This window comes from Opisthocomus hoazin, chromosome 1, assembly GCF_030867145.1.
Source record: "Opisthocomus hoazin isolate bOpiHoa1 chromosome 1, bOpiHoa1.hap1, whole genome shotgun sequence".
NCBI lineage: Eukaryota > Metazoa > Chordata > Aves > Opisthocomiformes > Opisthocomidae > Opisthocomus > Opisthocomus hoazin.
The window spans coordinates 24,708,534-24,728,757 of NC_134414.1; the positions used below are offsets into that span (position 1 = coordinate 24,708,534).

General features: G+C 37.5%; 2 protein-coding genes across 13 annotated transcripts in view; one reads left to right on the forward strand and one right to left on the reverse strand.

The window, feature by feature from the left end:
- SGCG (sarcoglycan gamma) overlaps window positions 1-4,566 on the forward strand; it is a 150,834-nt gene extending 146,268 nt beyond the window's left edge. For all 11 annotated transcript variants that reach the window (XM_075419235.1, XM_075419226.1, XM_075419266.1 and 8 more), the window contains one exon: window positions 775-4,566. In XM_075419235.1, coding sequence (XP_075275350.1) covers window positions 775-948 — 174 coding nt within the window. In that variant the 3' untranslated portion in view covers window positions 949-4,566. The remainder of the gene's footprint in view (window positions 1-774) is intronic.
- The window catches only part of SACS (sacsin molecular chaperone), a 67,542-nt gene continuing 51,833 nt past the window's right edge, over window positions 4,516-20,224 (reverse strand). For both annotated transcript variants that reach the window (XM_075419209.1, XM_075419217.1), the window contains one exon: window positions 4,516-19,960. In XM_075419209.1, the coding sequence (XP_075275324.1) occupies window positions 8,400-19,960 (11,561 nt within the window). In that variant the 3' untranslated portion in view covers window positions 4,516-8,399. The remainder of the gene's footprint in view (window positions 19,961-20,224) is intronic.

Genomic DNA, 20,224 nt, shown 5'->3' on the forward strand with positions numbered 1-20,224 from the left:
AGCCCTTCTGTTTCTGTAACTCTGGTCGATATCTCTGTCTGCGTGTAACTAATAATTTCAAGTCTTTTTTCAAGTTCTGCTACTTTAATTCCTCAGATTTTAGGAGACAGGATATTAATGGTGCCAATAATAAGACTTTTATTTTTGGGTCAGATTAAATAATAGTACCAATTGACATAATGTTGTATTAGCTTAGAGAAATGCTTTCTAATAAAACTCCGGTAGCGCTGGGCTCCCCATGGGCACCGTGATCCCCAGGCACCCTGGCAGGGTCCATGGCCCGGAGGCAGACACTCGGCCCCAGAGCTTGCTAACTGAAGGAGTGAAGCTCTGCAGAAAACTGCACCGTCAGCAACAGCACGCTACATGCCACAGCCTATTTATCCCCTCTACAAGGCGCTACAGTGCCCGTTCTTCCACAGAGGAACTCCGGACCAACCTGTGTGTCCATTCTTAACCAGCTGGTACGGCTGCAAGGCTGCGGCACCCGGTCCGGGATGGAGCAGCAGCAGCCGTGCTCATGTCCTGCTATTCAGCGTACAGGCAGGCGCCCTGTCTCTTAGCTACGAGCTAAGGCAGAGGATGGGCACCAGCTCATCCCTCTCCAGCGTTCCAGCGTCTGGCAAGAGCCCAGGCCTGAGAGCAGCTTTGTAAATAACAACTCTGGGCAGAAGGCTTCTCAAACCACTGCTGAGGCAAAGTCATGTTGGATTATGGCGCGCTCTTGCATTGTTATCTCTAATGAGCCCACTTGTCTTGCTTTCTCCTATGCAGCTTTTGCTCGATGCTGAAACTGTGCGACTGCCCAAATTGCCTGAGGGTACAAGGGGTGGATCCGGTATTTCTCAGGGGCTCTACGAAATCTGCGTTTGTCCGGATGGGAAACTCTACTTGTCAGTGGCTGGCGTGGGCTCCACTTGCCAAGAATTCAGCCGTGTCTGTCAGTGAGGCACCAGGAAAGGCCACACACCCGCTTGCGAGTCGGAGTTTTATATTATTGCTTAAGAGCATTACCAAAAGCAGAATTTGTAGAATTTTAAAAAAAAAAAGTACTTCAGTTTAGGAAACAAGTCTGTATCTACAATTCTGGACTACAGGGTGAAAGGGGAAGAAGAGCACAAATGACATTTCAACTTCAGAAGTACAAATTACATGTTCTGTCAGTGACACTTTGAATACAGCCTTACAGAGAGCATGTAAAAAATAAATAGAAGGAATATGTTTCCTTGCTGAACTATTATTCAGTCACATAATTATGTCATTGTTAATATTTTTGAGCTCTGTGTTTTTTTTCTCTCACTACATGTAAACACTTACTGCATTAGTGGGTGAAATTAAATTGAGGGAACTACTTGAACTATTTGCGAAGATTCAGAAAGTGCCAGCAAATGGTCTATGCAATTTTGTTCTTGCAATAACACAAGATATGAAAAATGTGGTATTTGTATAAATTCTGTGTAAAAGGTGTTAAATTGCTAGTAGCTTTCTACTTTAATTTGGCAACATATATGTGGATTGGCTTATTACTGAGATTCGTATAAAAATAACTTATACAAAAAGCTCCAAGAGTCATTTACACCTCCCTGTGTCTCAAATCTGTTCAATAGACAACAGAGAAATATGTTAGTATATTTTATAATAGCAATAGTTTGTTGTACTGCCTGCACCATCATACTCATGTAAACTCTTTTATATTTTAGGACATGCTAATTCAACAAGGGAATTTGTTCTGCCAGCTGGACTAGTAAAAAGAAAAAATCCTTAATGTGGCTCCAGATTGTCTGACACAAGGAACTGTTTGGGCGGTGGGAAAAAAAAATCCTTTTCTGCAGCCCATGGGATTCAATTAAGAGGAGGACCATTTCATTTTCATCTGCAGCTGTTAACTGATATTTCTGATCCTGTCAGAACAAGACTCCATCACAAATGGAGGGAGTAAAACTACTCTTTATTAGTTTTTACATTAGGACTTTGGATACAAAATAAATGCTCACCAGAGTTGACAAACCATTTATTGACCTTGCAGAGAAACACAACTGCAGACCCATTCCCTTGTACAGTGTTGCACTGAACACAAATAAATTGTTTGCACACCTCTGGGTAGCAGGATTTGTATTTAATAGTCTGTTGTTTAAACCTCATGGGTTTTTAACTCCTTTGATGCTGTTTTGTATGTACTTGATTATATTATTACCCAGGTAGGAACTGCTATCACATAGTGCCTTGGTGTCTATTTACAGAAAGAATTTAACTTGTAATTGTTATTAAACAACATAATTAACATAATTGTTATTAAACAACAGAATGTCCATCCTTTAGAGAAAAGAATTATAATCCTTAAAGCAGGAGAATCAGAACAAAAGAATGACTAAGGCTATGCTATTTTTTAAGCTTGCTACTTCAGCTCTGGTGGACAAGCAAAGAAACCCAACGCTCAGTTGTGATCCCAGATACCCACAAAAGGCTGAGCTGAGAAAGAGCCCCCAGTTAACAGTATCCGCTGTTATTGTAGTAAAGCCCCAGGCAGTCTGCCTCAAGGGCTGCCTTTGTAATTTGTCCAATGAGTCTAATGTGCAGTACTGAAATTGCCCTTCATTAGCAGCGTGGTGCCCTCAGCAATTAATGCAGACTGGAAGAGCTTCAATAGGAAAAGTAGGAGATGTGCTTAAGCCAAGCTTTTGGGTCCCTTCAGACAAAGGAGGCAACTGAATCAAGGTCTCTCGTGTTATTTGGAGAGTGCTCCGACTGTGAACATACCACCTAAAAGGGAGACGTAGGAAGCCACACATCTTCCATTTCTGAAATTCCCTTTTCCTGGGCTTAGACATCTACCTTCAGGAGTGAGTCCAGGGCTGTTAGCCCTAAAGAGAGGAATATGTATCTCTACAACTATATCTCTCAACTGCATCTCTCTGTATGTCTCAATTATATCTCTGTCTACAGCTAAGCCCTCAGCTGAAGCAGGCTTTAACAAAAAACTGTCTTCAGCATTCCTTTAAAGTCAGTTTAGGCGGTTCCAGCTCCGTGGGCAAGCTTTTGCAGACCAAATTATGAGCAGACTGGGCTTATTCATTGGATAGAAAGTAGGAGTATTAAAATAAAGGACAGCAAATTCCATTGCGTGTGCCAGATACCTAAAAACTGCTACAAGTAACCTGGAGGCCTGTAATGTCTACAGTCCTTTATAGATGGGGTATAACGGCAAAACCAGGACTTCAGTCCTTAGAGAATTCAGCCACTATCCAGTTTAAAAGGCATTTGAATTGTCATCATACCTATGTTTCTGACATCAAGGAACATACACCCACTTCCATGTGGTGCCAAACTACTCACTCACCTAATCTAATCCCTAGATGTTAGTCAGGCACATTAGTTACAGTCTGCCTATTCTGCTGGCAGTGGAAACGCAGCATTTCAAGTTATGCATGTTAAGCTTTTGTTCTGGAGGCACATTTTCAAATGTGATTTGCCAGTTAATACAGAGCAAGGGACTGAATCCAGGTGTTCCATGTATCACAAGAGTAACCTAAGCCCTGAACTAGTGGGTATTCGGAAGTCACTTCTGTTGCAACTTTTTTCATTGAAGTTGCTCTGTTTTCATTAACCTTTTTACAAAGCTGTGGTAGACAGGGAAATCGGGGTGCCGTTTCCTGGCTAGTAACACTACTAAGCATTATGGCACCTCAGTTTGACATTGCAGTCACTACTGCCTTTCTTGCGGAGACAAACCTTTTGGACGTGCCTCACTTCACAGGTGGCTTCTGAGCAGTACAGAAAACTAAACAGGTCTGCTGTATCCACAGCTCTGCCATCATCCAGATCACCAACTTGCCCCTCTTTGTTGTTTAAGCTTCATTCTTCTTTTCATTACATTACAAAATTCACATTGAAAATACAGCTGCATTACAGAAGTTAGAAGGTTTTTTAAAGCATGGATGGCAACTTCTTGTCACTGAAGAACATTTTGGGGTTTTTTTCTTTTAGTTACGGCTAGTGGAGAAACAAAGTTTATATGAAAATTACCATAGTGTAATCAGCCAGTGAAATAATCTGAATTGTTAATCTCAATATAGTTCATACATCACTAAATTATCATTTTTTGGTATCTCCATGTGGATGTCTTTCCATCTCTCTTTAATACTGCAAAATTATTGTTTCTACTTGAATCAAACTTTAGTAAAAAGTTACAGATTAACAGAAAATTATGGCACAGGAAAGTGAGAGTATGAAATTCTCCAGTTTATTTTTAAAAGTGTTATCCAAATGGAGAAAAAAACACCACTACCCAGCATAGTGAACTGTATTGTTTGCATTTTTTTTTGTCCCCTCAGAATAAATTATTTACAGCAGTTCTTGTAACTGGTTGGGATTGTTACACAGTGGAAGAGTAAAAATATCAAAATGGTAGCAAAACTTTATTGGTGATTGCCCAAGCACAACCCTCTTTGTTTCCATTTCACAGTCCTTTAATATTGACATTTGTCTTATATTTATATAGCTTTATGCAAAAGGAAATTGGAAGAACTAAAAACTGAGTTCTTGAATAAACTTTATACATTTTGAAAAGTCTGCTTCTCCTTTTGTGTTCAATGGAAACACAGCTTACATAGATGTTTTCGGTTTTGAAACAAAATTATCTTCCTAAGAATGTGAAACGTACATTATTTAAAAATCTTGGCCCCAACTAAAATTTTACTTTCCCGAATTTAGAAAATGCTTTGCAATTAGGTTTCACTGGACACCTAGAATTCCTTTGTCTTCATCTGTAGTAGATGAAAGTAAGCAAAACATTGTGCCAGTGCTACTGAATTAATCCTCCAGAAAGCAAACCAAAGAAAAGATAACCAGTTTTGATGAAAAACTCATTGACAAACACCTCCATGTGACAAAAATATGTGTCTTCTTCAAATGAAAACATGTACTTTGGCCGTCAAGTTTAATTACTGTTGAACTATTACTTCTGCCTGTGTTCCACAATACCAGTCCAGCCATCCTCAGTGTTTAGATCCAGCAATAGGAAAACTCAAAGTTGGTACTACCCTCCTTTACTTCAGTTGGAGCAATTACAATATATTTTATTAAAGCCTCATGTATAGCAATCCAAGTACCAAATCAATGCAATCCTTATGCTAATATTTCTTAAATTCTAGTTTTCAAATCACCATAGTAACTTTATTTTGATGATGATTTGAGTACAAATATTGCAAAACTGCATTTCTTCATACAACAAACCATTTCTTTTTCTTTTGGTAATTGGCTACACAAAAATCTTTTTCCTTAAAAAAATTCAGAAAGTTGTCTTCTTGTCACTAATAGCTGAGGCAAGTGACCAGGGCTTTTCAGAACAGGTGTAACGCCATTGTTTTAGAGGAAAACTTTTAAAGCTTCCACAAGAAGATAAACAGTAACAAACCTGCCAAGGCTTGTTACAACTGCATTTCCTTAGATTTAAGCTACTAAATGCACAGTTAAATCAGTTTCCTGTACCACTGAGCTTTGCTAAGCCTCACAGCTATGACACTGGGAGACAGAACTACTGAAGCTGCTTTTCCTAGACACGTTCCTGGTACCTGTGGAAGATAACTAGGACATATACCTGGCTGAAAAGATCTTTTCTCTCTTGTGAACTTGTGCACTGTGCAGAATTAATCGTAAAATGTATTTCTGTGGAACCTACATGCTAACATTTCCCTCTACGGACCCTTACTAAGGAATCATCACGTACTAACTGTTCTGGGCTGCCACGCCCAACTTAGGAACAAGTATGTTATTCCGCATTTCCCAAAGCTCACAGCTGACCCAAAAGGAAGCATGAATTAAGTATTTATTTATTTTTAAATGGGGATTAAATGGGACTTATGAAATCAATTTCTATCACAATATGGTTTCCTGCTCTCATAAGGCCTCTTTATTTAGGTTATCTGTTACACTGAGTTAAGCAAATAAAAAATGAAAATAAGAGACTTCCAATTGAGACACCACTCTTCGCTGTCTCTCTGCATCCATATGTAAATTTTATTGTAACTGATTGACAGTATCAACCCAGGAATAGTAGCACAAATTAATTTTTCTGTCGTTCAGATTTTCTTGCTCAGCTTGGTTCAATATTTGAAATTACTTCAGACCATTAGCTTCCTCAGAACTGTGACCATTTTCTTTCTCACAGTGTCAGCACTCAACAATATATACAAAATAAAAATATAAGAAAAGAGTTTAGTAGTTCTGCCCAACCATTTTAATGATTCCTAATAATATTGGGAAGGCAACATAAGTTGCTTATAAAACATATTTACGTCCTTAAAAGATTTCCTTCCTCCAGAACTCACCTAAAAATGGGAAAGTGTTGATGTTGCTTCTGTTGCTTGTTTTCATGCTACCATGCTACCTTGTATTTTAGCTCTGTTTAAACTGAAAACCACAAGAACTGTTTCCTTTTGTAAGTATTTTGCTAACACTGAATACTATTCATCTGACTTAATGCACAAACTAAGAGCCACAAAGGAATCTTTTTAAAAAACATAGGGAGTTAACTAAACTGATTTATTTCATGGCACACCAGGATTTATCTTTTACTTATATGCTATTTATTGCAAAAAATCAGCAAAATGTACAATTTCTTTGAGAAAATTGCAAACATTTGTCATTGCAAGAAAAAAGCATTTTTTGTTTTTAATAGGATTTTAATATTTGTACAATTATTTAGAATTGAAAAGAGAATGTGTATTTACCTATGTAAAAGAAAGCTTGAAATAACAGGTAAATTTAGTATACTTTATAAAACCAAAACACAGACCGAAATATATGTTTGCATTTTTCTTTATTAAAATTATGGCACTTAATAGCAGAAATAATAATAGGGCTTCACAGTCAGAAGCAGTATCATTTTTCAAACATCATATTTCTTCCCACTACAATTGGCAAGATTTTTCAGAAGAGAACAATCCATTTATAATTTGCACAAAACTGAAGAAGCCTTCACCACTATTTTTTATTTTTGGATTACAATACTATTGCAGCTGTAACAGCCCTGCAAGCTCACTGTTGTTTATTGTCCTTTGTACTCTGTAAGTTAAATTACAGTTTCACTGTGCTGTCAAGTAAACAATTGTAATAGCATGTCATATTTAACACTTATGTTAAATGTGGCTGATCCAGCAAAGAAAAATTGTTCCACTTAGCATTATCCTTCCATATTTTTTTATTTTTTATTTTTTTTACAAATAGCTAATGTTGAACATATTGCATGACATTACCAAAAGTATTATGAACTATAAAAGAAAGAGTGTAAACTAAAAATCAGACTTCCCTAGGGCCGTAGTGAACAACAAAATAAAAAGAGCATTACATTGCAGCACCTTTACACATGTAACAAAAAACAGTGCTCAGTGTACACCAAAAATGGGTTACTGAATTGTACTATTATCAATGTTTGTTTGTGGAAAAAAAATATATATATGTACACACACAAAGGCACACACACAGGAAAAAATAAAGAAACTCAAGGTTTTAGACATCTGAAAAATGAGGTTTGGTGTTCAGAAAAAAAAAAACATAAAACACCATATAATAATATTCACCAATTTTGTATCACCCACATGCATTTTTCATTAAACAAAAGATGACAGGCTCTAGAAAAAAAAAAGCAAATTAAATACTTAATTATTTTATAATAAAGTAAATGCAATCAATGCATGACATAAAGTTGCATGTTAAATCAAGTATGATTATTCAGAATTAAAGTAACTGTACCAGTTCAGAGGTACTAAACTATTCTTTAAACGTTCACAATGTGATGCTGCAGCAAATTTATAATCAGATCCAGCTGATAAGAGTATTACTATGAGTGACATGAATGTCCACAGAGTACAAAAGAATACAGAAATGCTTTGGAGCAACACCTCCAAAGTTATTTTAATGTCTGTCCCAACTCCCATTTCATAGTATGTCCAGTCTTAAGATTAGTACATTGAAAACTGACATTACCGTTTTGGAAACATTCTATTAAATGAAATAAAAACTAATATGGAGTTATAATTACAGGCTTCATCTAACAGAAGGCTAAGCTTTGGTTATATAAAGTGCAGTTCAATAATATGCCAATTAATCACAATATTGTACATACAGCTCATTTTTGCAGCTCAGTTTCCTTGTAAATTTTAAAAAATATTCATGTTTTACAGTTTGCTTATACAGCAGGCTCAGTTAAAAAAAAAATCCTGTTTAAATACATTTCAGTTCTAAGTACTTCGGTACCATCCACATTTGCACACTATGCTTCTGAACAGCTTGGCCATGTGTAACCTCTTGGATGTTCAGTAATCTGCACAATCGCATTTGTATCCCGTCACATGAAATACTTCAGCTCTTGACACAACAGTTCCCTAACCTCTTCAAATCTCTTATACTTTTTGTTGTATAAAGTTTTCAAGTTTTATTATGATACATGCAGTACATTCCATCACTCTCATAGCAACTTCTGAAGTAAACCTATCATTGGGAATCTGTGGAAAAGGAAGTAAGTCAGGATACCTAGTTTTCAAGCTATCTACTCCATAAGCTTCCAGTGTCTGAACATCATTTGTAAGCCCTTCAAGTTGCTGACTATATTCCTCTATTTTTTGTGCAAGGGCTGCTGGTTTTACGTCTTTGTCTGATTTGCCCTTCACAGCATAGTCAGCTGCAATCAAGGCTAGTTTAGTAGAAAGGTAGCATTTAAAGCATACCCATTCATTGGCGTTTTTATGAAGGTCATTTCTTGCAGCTGAAAAGTTAGCTCGGGCCTGCCTAAGCCATCGACGTGCCTCTACAGGATTGCCAACAGACCTGAATGTAGGTGGGACGAAAAAGCGTTGCGAAGAAGATGGCCCCGTGGAAGACGGACACTTTTCTTTATACTGTTGCCTTTCAGATTTGTGGCTTGTTGCTTCTTGATTCCATGAAGTGTAAAATCTCTGAAATGAAAATTTATCTGACTGAAATCGAGAAGCAGAGGATGAAAATGGTCTTCTTGAGGCTCTGTCCATATTTTGATCCATAAAAGCCTGTTTTTCTAGCCTGTTAATCTCATTCTGTAAATGTTTGAAAACTTCGTTAGCTATATCAAGATTCTCTGCATTTTTATCTGGATGCCATTTAAGATACAGCCTCCTAATAATCTTTTTTCTTTCAGATTCTGGAAGCTTCCAAGCCTGTTCAATCACAGATGTCACTTCTCTTAATATTTCTGGCAACGAGTTCGATTTTATCTTTTTCGGAGAGTGATGTTTTGAGGACATTGTTTTGTGGCTCTCTCTACCAGTGAAGAGAGGTGGAATTGTCCTTGGTCCGTGTGCTGGAAATTCTGTGGGACTGGTTGGCGTAGACGGTGTGCTATCCCTGCTTTGAGAACTTTCCTCCGGTCTTGAAAATTTGTACAAGTCAAGAGAGCTCACTATTTTATATTCACTATACCCAATATCAATCTGGTAAATCTTCCCTAGAAAACTGGGGCTTTCATCATCTTCTCTTTCTACTTCTTGTACAATGATTGCATAGGTATAAGTTGGTTGATATGATCCATATATATCACCACCTTCAGCATCAACAAGGTAACCTACATATTCACCAGGATAAAATACATTCATTGGATCCATAAGAAGTGTATAGTGAATTTCAGCTGGTATAGGCGTGCCAGGCGTTGGTAGTTCAAGTTTTGATGGCTCAGAAGAGTCATACTTCACTCCTAAACTGTCAAGTTTCTCACTGATCCGGTAAATATCATTACAACCCAGCATGGCAATTAAATACGAGGTATCAGAAATCAGGTTGTCAGTTGCAGATTTTAAGGTCATTGCTAATGCTAACAGGAAATTAATGTCTTTGCTGTCAGAATGCTGTATGTAAAGCAGTATTACTGCATTTCCATATCTCTTCAGGAATGCAAATGTTTCACTTTTGCTGTGGGGAATAGGAGCAAAACCTTTAACTCTTAATGTTGTTTGCAGCTTCTCAAAACAGGAAACTTTCAAACCTTCCCGCAAAGCTTTGCAAAGTCTTACTGCTTTTTCTTCATTAGCCAAAAAAGCATTGTCATTTTCATGCTTCATAATCCTAATGAGTCCTGTGATGAATTGTTCTGAAGACAACAGTAACTGTAATCTTCCCTGCAAAGAACATAATGCTCCAAACTGACAAATTTTGGGAGACTCTTCATCCAATTGTTCTTCAAGAATACTGCTAAGTAAGCGAGGCCTCAATTTCTGAGGGAACAACATTATCAATTTAGTGTGAAAACCATGGTCTTTGCCTAAGTAACACTGGCTAAGATCAACAAGCATTTGCACACCAATGTTACCCTGGATTCTGCTTTTGTAGTGTGGTGCATCATCAAAAACTAAGATACTAGATTTTACTAACCTACCATCTTGACTGGGAAGGTACAGGGCAAAATCTCTCATATTCTCAAGGTCATTCCTAACCTTGACAGAATCATTCTGAAGACTTTTGAACAAGCCAGAAACTACTCTCTTGACTGTGCGCATTTCATTAGGATCCAACTGCTTTCCTTCTGAGTTCTTGAATATGCGACCTAGAACTTCAACATACTGCTTTGTTGAAATAACATCTTCAGTACCCAAATGTTTAAATAACTGATGGAAAGTACCAAGCTCTAAAGGAAGTTTGTAAAGATAAGGTTTAAAATCAGATTCATATTCAAGGTTTATTACCACCTCTTCAGGCTTAAGGAGCTTCCAGCCTTCTTCCACCATTACAAAAGAAACTCCTCGAAGCTGAAAGCGGAATTCCCTTTTCTCTGTGCTAAGAAATTCATAAATGCTTCTTAGGACCTTGACCCTAGTTTTCACCATGTCCTCATCCAAAGTTGTTATATTGCATATGTTCCTACAGTTATTGATAACTTTGTCCAAGGGAGGGTCCAAATTAACATTCAGCATAGTTAAGACTTGCTCAAGTTGTTCCTGCGTGCCAAGACTACTTCCCTCTTGCTCTTTGATGCTCAAAGGTGTTGCTTTCTCAGGAAGAATGGGACATGAAGTCCACAGCAACTGCAACACATCAGTCTGTTTGAATTTAGGATTCACCTGTGCCCCATTGAATCGTATCAGAGGAAGTGTCCCATTGACTTCTTGATATTGAGGATGAAATCTAACAAATTCTGCTGGAGCTCGTTCAGGGCACAGAAAAGGAATTAATGATAGTTCTTTCAGAAAATTTCCTGACAAAAGATCAGTTCTTTCTTGAAATATGTGATGGAGGAGGACATCAACAGTATTCTGTAGTGTTTCTTTAGACCAGTTTTCTGTATTCGCTCGCATGCTGATCTCCTTAGCAAACTGTAATAACTGTTGCTGTGAAATGATGAATTTCAATCCGATATGTCGTAGAAAAGTTACCCATGACGGAAGGAATGCAGCTTGATTTTTCGGCTTTGTAAGTTGCTCTAGTTTTTTAAAAAAATCTGGAGGTATAAAGAATTTTTCAGGAAGCATAACATCAAACACTTTTACAGTCTTATCATAAAAATATTTTGCAGGTTTCAATCTATTGCTTACATCATGAATGATCAAAACGCTTTCAAGCTTTTCAAACAGCTGTTCTTTCATTTCTGATGTTTCTTCAATGCTAGTTAGCCTATTCTTTAAGTAGATTAAGTGTTCTAATTTTGCATCGTAAGACAGACTTTCAATTTTTGGCAAAAGATGTTTCAAGTACACTTCAAGATCATCCACAGAGACACATCCAAGCACAGTATACAAATCTTTCAAATGAACCTTCTCTTCAAGAAAAGCTGATGAAGTCGATTGTGCCCATCTGTCTACTTCTACTGATGGGATGCTTTTTGTGAGGACGTAACACATCCCATATTTTGAAATGCTGATGTATCGGCCACTAATTGATTTATAACATGGAAGAGACTTTAAAATTTTAATGTCATCCTCAGATGTCAAATGACATAAATTGCAATTGAAGTACATTAATAGAGCCTCAAAGTCACTTTCTGCTAACTTTTCAGTCCTAAAAGTTGATGTCTGTACCATATATTGTATGGCTTTCAGAATGCTTGAAGGATTATCTATATTTGCTGTACATCCTGACAACAAAGGCACTAAAGCACTGTCTTTGGAGCAAATTTTGTTCAATGCCAGCTGAATACAGCCTGTTTTCATTAAAGCATGAAAGACTTTATCACTCTGAGCATTTGGAAAAACAGCTATATGCATAATGCTGAGGGGCAGCAAAACATCACACTCTGGCACAACAAGATGATTAGCTGAGACAGTAAACCTTACACCTGGGAGCAAAGTCCAGTCCTTCAAAGTTTCAACAACATCACTGAATTTTGCTGGCATATCTTCTTGCTCCTCCTTAATATTTATAGACTCACTAATAAAATGCCAGGCATTTTTAAGCCAAGATTCACTTGCAAAGTTTTCCTTCCATTTCATACAATTTCTAGTTTTATACTCTCTAGGCAGAACTGATGATAACAATTCAGCAAAACTTCTGATATCAAAAACTTTCGCTACTTCACTGCCAAGTAAAATATTGTTGTATCTCAAATACAATGTGTTCATAAAGAGATCCTTGCGAGATGGGATCAGTTCATGGTATGTTGTTAAGAACTTTGGTCGCTTTGAATCAAAAATTTGCAAAACATTGTCAAGAGTAATAAGGAGTGGCAAGCCCTCAATTTGGATTTCATTTTCTTCTGCATCTTTAAAACAGTAGTCAACCAAAAGTTTGAGACTATGGAAGAGTTTCAAATTTGTCTGCTGAAGGCGACAGGGTAGCTTTCCAATGTGGCAACTAGAGTCTGGAAAAGAAAATGTCATCAAAAATAATCGGACATCAGCAGGTGTCACATAGGTGACAGGAATATCTGCATCTACCAAACAGTGGTAAAGATTTGCAGTTTCATCACAGTTATATACCAAATTAAATCCAATTTCTAAGAGTAAATGCTTGAGTCTGTAAACATTTTCAGCAACTGTCTTCCGCGTTGTGATGTTGTATTCTGTATTTTTGAGGTGTTGCAATTCATCCTGTAGCAAATTGTCAAAGAATGGCCTGCCTTTGTTCACAGTAGACATATTAACCCATGTGATGATAACAGCAGAATGCAAATCAGAACCATCAATATTTGGAGCGCGCATAACAGGTAAAAGACGCTTCAAATCTTCATAAATGCAACTGTAAACTGCTTTCACTAAACAATACCAATCTGGCTGAATATCAAGTCTATTGACGGGAAAAAAGGACAAAAATTTTTTTAAAGTGTCTTTCACAACATGAATAGGTGTGTTTTGCAGTACTGACACTGCAGGATCAGTGCCTGGGAAATACCGTTTCTTCAGCTGAATCAGCAGTTCAACATAGGCTGGTGCTATCAGTGCTGTCATTAGGCTACTATTCCAATCACTTCTTACTCCAACACCGTTATCATCACGCCATAGATTTCTTCTTGCAGAATCCAGAGCAAAGTGTCCATTTACATGAAAAGGTAATCCAGTTTCTAATGATAACGGTAAGAAACAGAACGCTCTGTGAGGTTTTTTGTAATTATGAGTGATGCAAGCTGCTACGCCGCCACGTGGAAAAAGAGTAATGTCCTCATTCTTGTGGGCTGAAACCACACTCTTGGATACCTTTTCCATGGCAGAAAAGCCCGACCTATTACAAATTAGCCAAGTTGTAAGGTTTCCTTCAGAGTCTTCAGTATCCATTGTGTAAGTAATCTGTTGCACAGGTATCTCACTTAGCTGCTTTTTTTTAGTGACACTGTCAATTACAGATGCATGGAATTGTTTTCGTTTCAGTCTGTCTCCATCAGTGATTTTGCCTTGTACAGAATACAACACATTCAGCGCTCCTGTTGCTTTTTCTATCTCGCAAATAGAAATTTTTTCCATATGGTTCAGAAACATTAAGAGTTCTGCTCCATCTGTACGCAGCTTATCTAAAAGATTTTGGACCATTCTATCTGAGCATGGAACTGAGGAAATTTCTGATACTTTTGCCATTTCTCCATTTCGAAGAGGAAACCTAAACATTGTGCAATTATCCAGTTTAAAGTGATTTCCTAAGTAGAGGTCCAGCACATCTGAGAACTGTGTTCTGAAATCTGCATCTAAATCTCTAAACATGCGGCCAGGACTTGTTGATGTTGAACCCGGTGCATATCTAGCATGAGGATCAAAAATACAAAGTATATCATTGCCAGATATGAAAGAAGGGCAATCAGTAATGTGATAAACAGAATTGAAACCTATACCATATTGTCCAGTTTTACAGGGATTTCCTACTTTCGTACCTTTTCCAAGGTTCTGAATTCCTCGAATATCATCTTCTGTAAAAGGCTGGTTGTTGTAAACACACAATGCTGGTCCCTGAAGTGGTGCCCATTTCTCATCAAATATTCTATCAGCTGGATGCTGTCTAGGATCAAACACAAAACAGATCTCTGTAGCTTTTGCATCATCTGCATTCTGAAGGAGTTCTTTCAGCATTTCTTTTTCTGAAGGGTAGGCATTAAGAATGCTTTTAATTCTACTTGTCAATTTTTCTTTCTGGCCAAATTCCGTTCCAAGGGTAGTAAAACAGATGTTGGATGCATATCTTTCTAAAGCTTTATGGCGTTTTGGTATTGCTCCAAGCTTTACTGCAACTTCTCTTGGAATATCACCATGACAATATTTAACAGTTGTATCTTTAACTTTAATCCATGGACAGTCATTGTAACACAAAGATTTTGCAGGCAGAAGTGCAAGACGAGTATCGGGTAACAAAATCTCACCATATTTTTTCTCACAAAATTCCTGCTTCTTCTCTCTAATGAGGCCCCATATTCCTTCACTAATTATTCTCCTGCAAAGCTGAAAGTTGTCTTCTGTTAGTTGTTTCATCCCTCTTTCCTGATTTATTAATTCCAGAACTACAGCAAAATTTTCAACTGTAAAAGCCTGACTTACACCCACACTTTCAAATAGCTCACGGAAACTATTTTTATATTTATTAGGCAACTGATAGAGATAGGGTGCTGCTTCAAAATTCAAATGAAAAGACACTTTTGTTGGATCAACATACACATTCTCAACCAGAATAAAACTACGGTTTATCAGTTGTTCCATTATCATAGCTTTTGTTGCTTCATTCTGTAACATTGCTTCATGTAGATATTTGTAACAAGCATTAGTGATATTTTCTTGATATAATGTGATTCCATCAAATGACTTTGCAACTTCTTCTAATTGATTTATGACCAAATTAACAGCCGGTTTCTTCAGTAAACCTAAAAATTCTTTGACAGCTAATGACAAAGCACCACAACCTTTAAAGGAGTGGGAATTTTCATTAAGAATTGGTTCTATTAGGCAAACTATATCCTGATGATCAGCAGTGAAAAGATCGGTTGCTGAAAACATCGCTTCAGGCTGAAAATCACTGCCCTTCCAGTGCAGTGAGAAGCCTGCTGGTTTGCTAAGGAAAGGAAGGAAAGGGATGGTTTGACATTTTGCAGCGAATTCTTTAGCTCTAGGGTCCCTAGATTTCAGTTTTTCATCAATAAGACTTAATATAATACTGCTTCTGAGACAAGCTGCAGCATGATCAATCTTGTTAATTTCAGCTACTGACTCAGCACGTTCTATCAGATCTTCCCATAAAACATCATCTTTAGCCATTCCCAGCTGAACAAGTTTAACCAAAATAATTGGGTTAAGATAATCCTGAGTGGTGCCGTAAGGAAATCTTCCATCTTCAGCATCATATAACTTTGCAACTCTTCCTTCAGGATGGATCAGTCTTGATGGTGTAACTAACGGATGTCCATCCAGTGAACAGGGAATACATGGAGTAACACGTAGAATTCCTGAGAACTCCTCAACTTTTTCATTGAGAACATAACGCATCAAAGGATCACGCAGTTCTGCATCAATCTCCTGAACATTAGGGAAAAATACCTCAGAAAAGAACTGTTTCTCAGAGAAAGTATTCTCCAATAATATGTATTTGCATCCTGCTTCTTCAAATCCTGTCTTTACCCAGGATGGGAGATCTACAGCACACAGATTTTTGGAACCAGTTTTTTTAAGGTACTTCAGAAAGATCTTAAAGGCTGATGGTCCAACATCTGGTCGTTTCAGTATAGAGTCATCTAAAAACCTTACATTCTTCATGGAAACCCATGAGAAACCATCAGAAAACACTTTGATCCCTTCTTTGCTTTTCATATGAGCTATGTCTTCATAAAACCCTTGACAAATAACAGAAAAATCATCGTGAACTGAATCAGGATCTGGCCACACTGCACAGTAACTGTAGTCAATTAGCTCACCATTGATTGCCATGTCACGCAGAACACAAAGTGCTTCTATGTAGGCTTTCACAATAACATGCCTCATGAATATCGTATTCCATCTTCCTTTTGTGTCTGTTTTCCAGATCTCTTTCCGATTTGAAGTAACTGCAAAGCAGCCATTTATATGAAGAGGTAAGCCTGTTTTTATTCGTAGAGGTAAATAGCAGAATACTTCACCTATGGTGTGGCAATTAGGTTTCACAATCCACTTTTGATCCTGGGTTTCAGACAGCAACACTCCTACTCCACCACAGGGAACAAGACCTAGTCTTCGTCCACTTTCATGTAATGAAAATTTTAAAGCATCTCCAATGTCCATGCAAGAACATATAAGCCATGTGGTTGAATCTACTGTTTTCTGTGGCAATTCATCAGCTGATCTTTTTATCTGTCCAGATTTAGCTATTTCAAAGAAAGAAGCTGGATCATCTTCTGTACCTCTGAAAAGTGGGGACTGTAGATCAGCAATCCGCCTAAATACATGGTGAAATTCTTCTACTACTATCTGCAAGATACACGAGGACTTTGGTGTTTCAGTGGGAAGCTTTTTATTACTGCTGCTGCAGACCTTCATGAGTTTAGCCGCTTCCTTTAAAACACTCACATTTGGTGCAGTCAAGGCTTTGGAAGAACACAAATTTTTTTTGATAGTGACAACATCTTGTGCCACCCCGGGATCATCTGCCTCAATTTTCAAGTATTTCAAAACCATTGAATTTACACTCTGAGCAAATATTATCAGTCTATGACCACAAATGCTAAATTCATCCACAAGAGAGTAAATATCTGCTGTATTGTAACATGCACTGCTGACTTCACTCACTTTAGCTTCTTGCTGAGTTCTAAAAGACAGCCTGAAAAGCGTTCCTTTGTAGCTGTAAGGAGATTCTACAGTCAGTGGTAGCTGGCAACCAAAAACTCCTATAAATGGCTTAAACTGATTGGGAAATTTTCGCAGCCTCTTCTGTTGTTTACTCCAGTTGATTTTGATCCCAGGGTTAGATTTATCTCTAATATGCTTACTGATATGGTTAACATTTGGATCAAACATAATCATGAACTCCCGGCTCAAAATAATAGGAACATCAGTGATATGATAAACAGAATTGAATCCCAGTCCAAATTTTCCTACTTTGTCAACTTCACTCCTTTTTAAAGACTCTCCCAATCGAGTTATATTTAGGAAATCAGAGTCGGAAAACTCAGAGTTATTGAATGACCACAAAGCTGGACCATGACACGCTGCCATTCCTGGATCCAGAAGATTCTCTCTTATATCCATATTTCTTCTCATGTCAATCAGGAAATTACATTCTGTTGCATTAGCATCATCAGCATTTTGAAGAAGCTCTTTAAAGATATCTGAAATGGAAGGGTATTCTTCCAAAATGTTTTTAATTCTTACAGTTAGAGGCTCTCTTTGCCCAGATTGTTCAAATCCCATATTTTCTGGATTAATCAATCTTGTGCTAAGGCATGGGACATTTAACCACTCAGCAGTTTTCATTGGTATGTCTTCATGCACCAGAATTATTGGTTCAACAGAATCTTCAAGCAAATCATTTAAGTCATCAACTTTGATATCACAATAACAGCACTCATGAATTGGCCTCATTGCAAGTTTATAAGGAAGTTTGCCACTGTAGAGTGGCATGGGAGTATGCAGACTTGCAGGAATCTGATTGCTGTACAGCCATCTTATGATGCTCAACATAATGTGAAGATTTTGTTTACTCTCTTGTTCCGAGAGAGACTGCTCACTTTTTAGATATATTTTCTGAATGACCATAGAAACGTGGTCTGCTGTTAACTGCTCAATCGAACCACAACATTTAAACAACTGGTGAAACTTCGCCATAGTTTTTGGCACATAATGTAGATAAGGTTGAAGATCAAGATCAGGTACTGACTTTATTACTGCTTGTGTGAGGGAGCAAAATGTTTTACCTGTCCAAACCCAAGGAAATTTCAGGGCTTTAAAAGCTTCTTTGCCTTCTTCTAGATTATCATGCATAAATCCATAGATCTCAAGCAAGATATGCTGAAATTGATAATAGTCCTCATCACTGAAGGTTTTAGAACTGTGCCAATCCACCACCACCTTGAAATGTTTTAAGACTGCTTTTATGCTGGGCTTGGTGGGGATGCCAAGTGCTTTTTCTATATCCAACAGCACATTTTCCACAAGAGGAACTGAGGAACCAACTAAAATTGCATGAGATATATCACACATTTCTGGTGGCAAACACAGATCACAATGATCTCCTTTCCAAACTAAGGATCCTGGATAATTTGGAGGTCTTTCCTTACATGCGGGAATCCATTTTAGTTTTTTCAGCACAGCTTTTGTTTCAGATGAGTGAAGCAGTGTATGGTTTTTGTTCAAAATCATCAACAGAGTTCTAGCTTTTCTTAACAGCAAATCATGATTAGTGTTAGAGTTAGCATGCAAACTTTCAATTTTATTTGCCACTCTCATAATATCACTTTCCTCAAGATTTGCCTCATTTTTTAAGCCTATTTGTCTCAGAGAATGAAGACTATCTGAAGACGTAAAAATAACAGGGGGGAAGCAAATTTCCTCCTCAGCATAAAACAAATTTTGCAGAAGTTCTACCTCAGGATCAAAGAGTTCATTTGCTGACATTATTTTTTCCTGTGAAATCTTAATAAACTTTAGTGATGTCAGCCAATCTATTACATCTTTATTCTCATTTTTCAGAAAAGTCAGATTTTCAAGAACCCATTGCATTATCTGTGTTGTTTCATCGTACGAATAAAAATCATTTCTTATGTCTTGTATAACAAACTTCAAGCAGTCTGTGCTCTTTACTTGTTCTATTTTCAGCAGGTTAGCTAAGCGAATAGTAGCTTCATCGCTGCTGTCAACTATTGGAATAGAAAATCTTAGACCAGGAGGAATTTTGGCAGTGTGGTGTAATACCTTACTACCTTTTAGCCCAGTAAAAACAGGGACACTTTCATCAGATGATTTTTCGATTTTTTTAAATATTAGCAATTCCTGAATTATTCGTCTCTCTTTTTCACTTGCATCAGTTAAACTAGCTAAGAACGCCCTAAGAGCATCTTTATGTGTTGACGGGAATGATGCAACCTGATTGCATAGCTTCTGTAAGGACATTTTTTCCATTATTTGTAAAACAGCACTTGGTAATGGTGGATGCACATATTTTTTTATAAGTGGATGTTGGATAGAAATATCCAGCTTCTTAAGTACAACTCCACCAACTTTCTGAATAATATCAGCTAAATATTCTGGGAGTTGAGTCTCAGATTCATCTTCCAGAACGATAGGTGATGGATTCCTAAATCTAACCAGTTCCACTGATGTTTGGTCATCCTCCAGCAGCGTCCTGGGAATAAGCGGCATGTCGTCAAACACACTCAAGTCATCAGGAAAATGTATATACAGGTTCTTCCAGACCATCTTAAGCCAGGAAACTGATGGGTGATTTTTGTCTTCCAAACCTGGATACCACTGTACCACCATGTCTCTTCCAGGCCACACGCTATTCATAACTTCTTTAACGAGCCGGGCAAACCTTTCTGGGTTCAGAAGCTGCAGCTGAGTGCATGGCCTTCCTGAAATTATAGCAAAAGGGCATAGCCATGAAAATCACAGAGCAGAGTTACATAACAAAGTGCTTTTGGATGTTAAGGGGGATAATAAGGGGGGGGCGGGGAAAAAAGTCACTCATGCCCTGCCATTTCTTTTTGTGGAAAAAACTGTTTGTTAAATAGAACTGCAGATACCAGCTCCCCTTGCTTTCGGGGGTTAATTAGAAGTGAATACATTCCATATTAGTATAAAAATAAAAACAAATTGGAAATTATCAATATGTTATT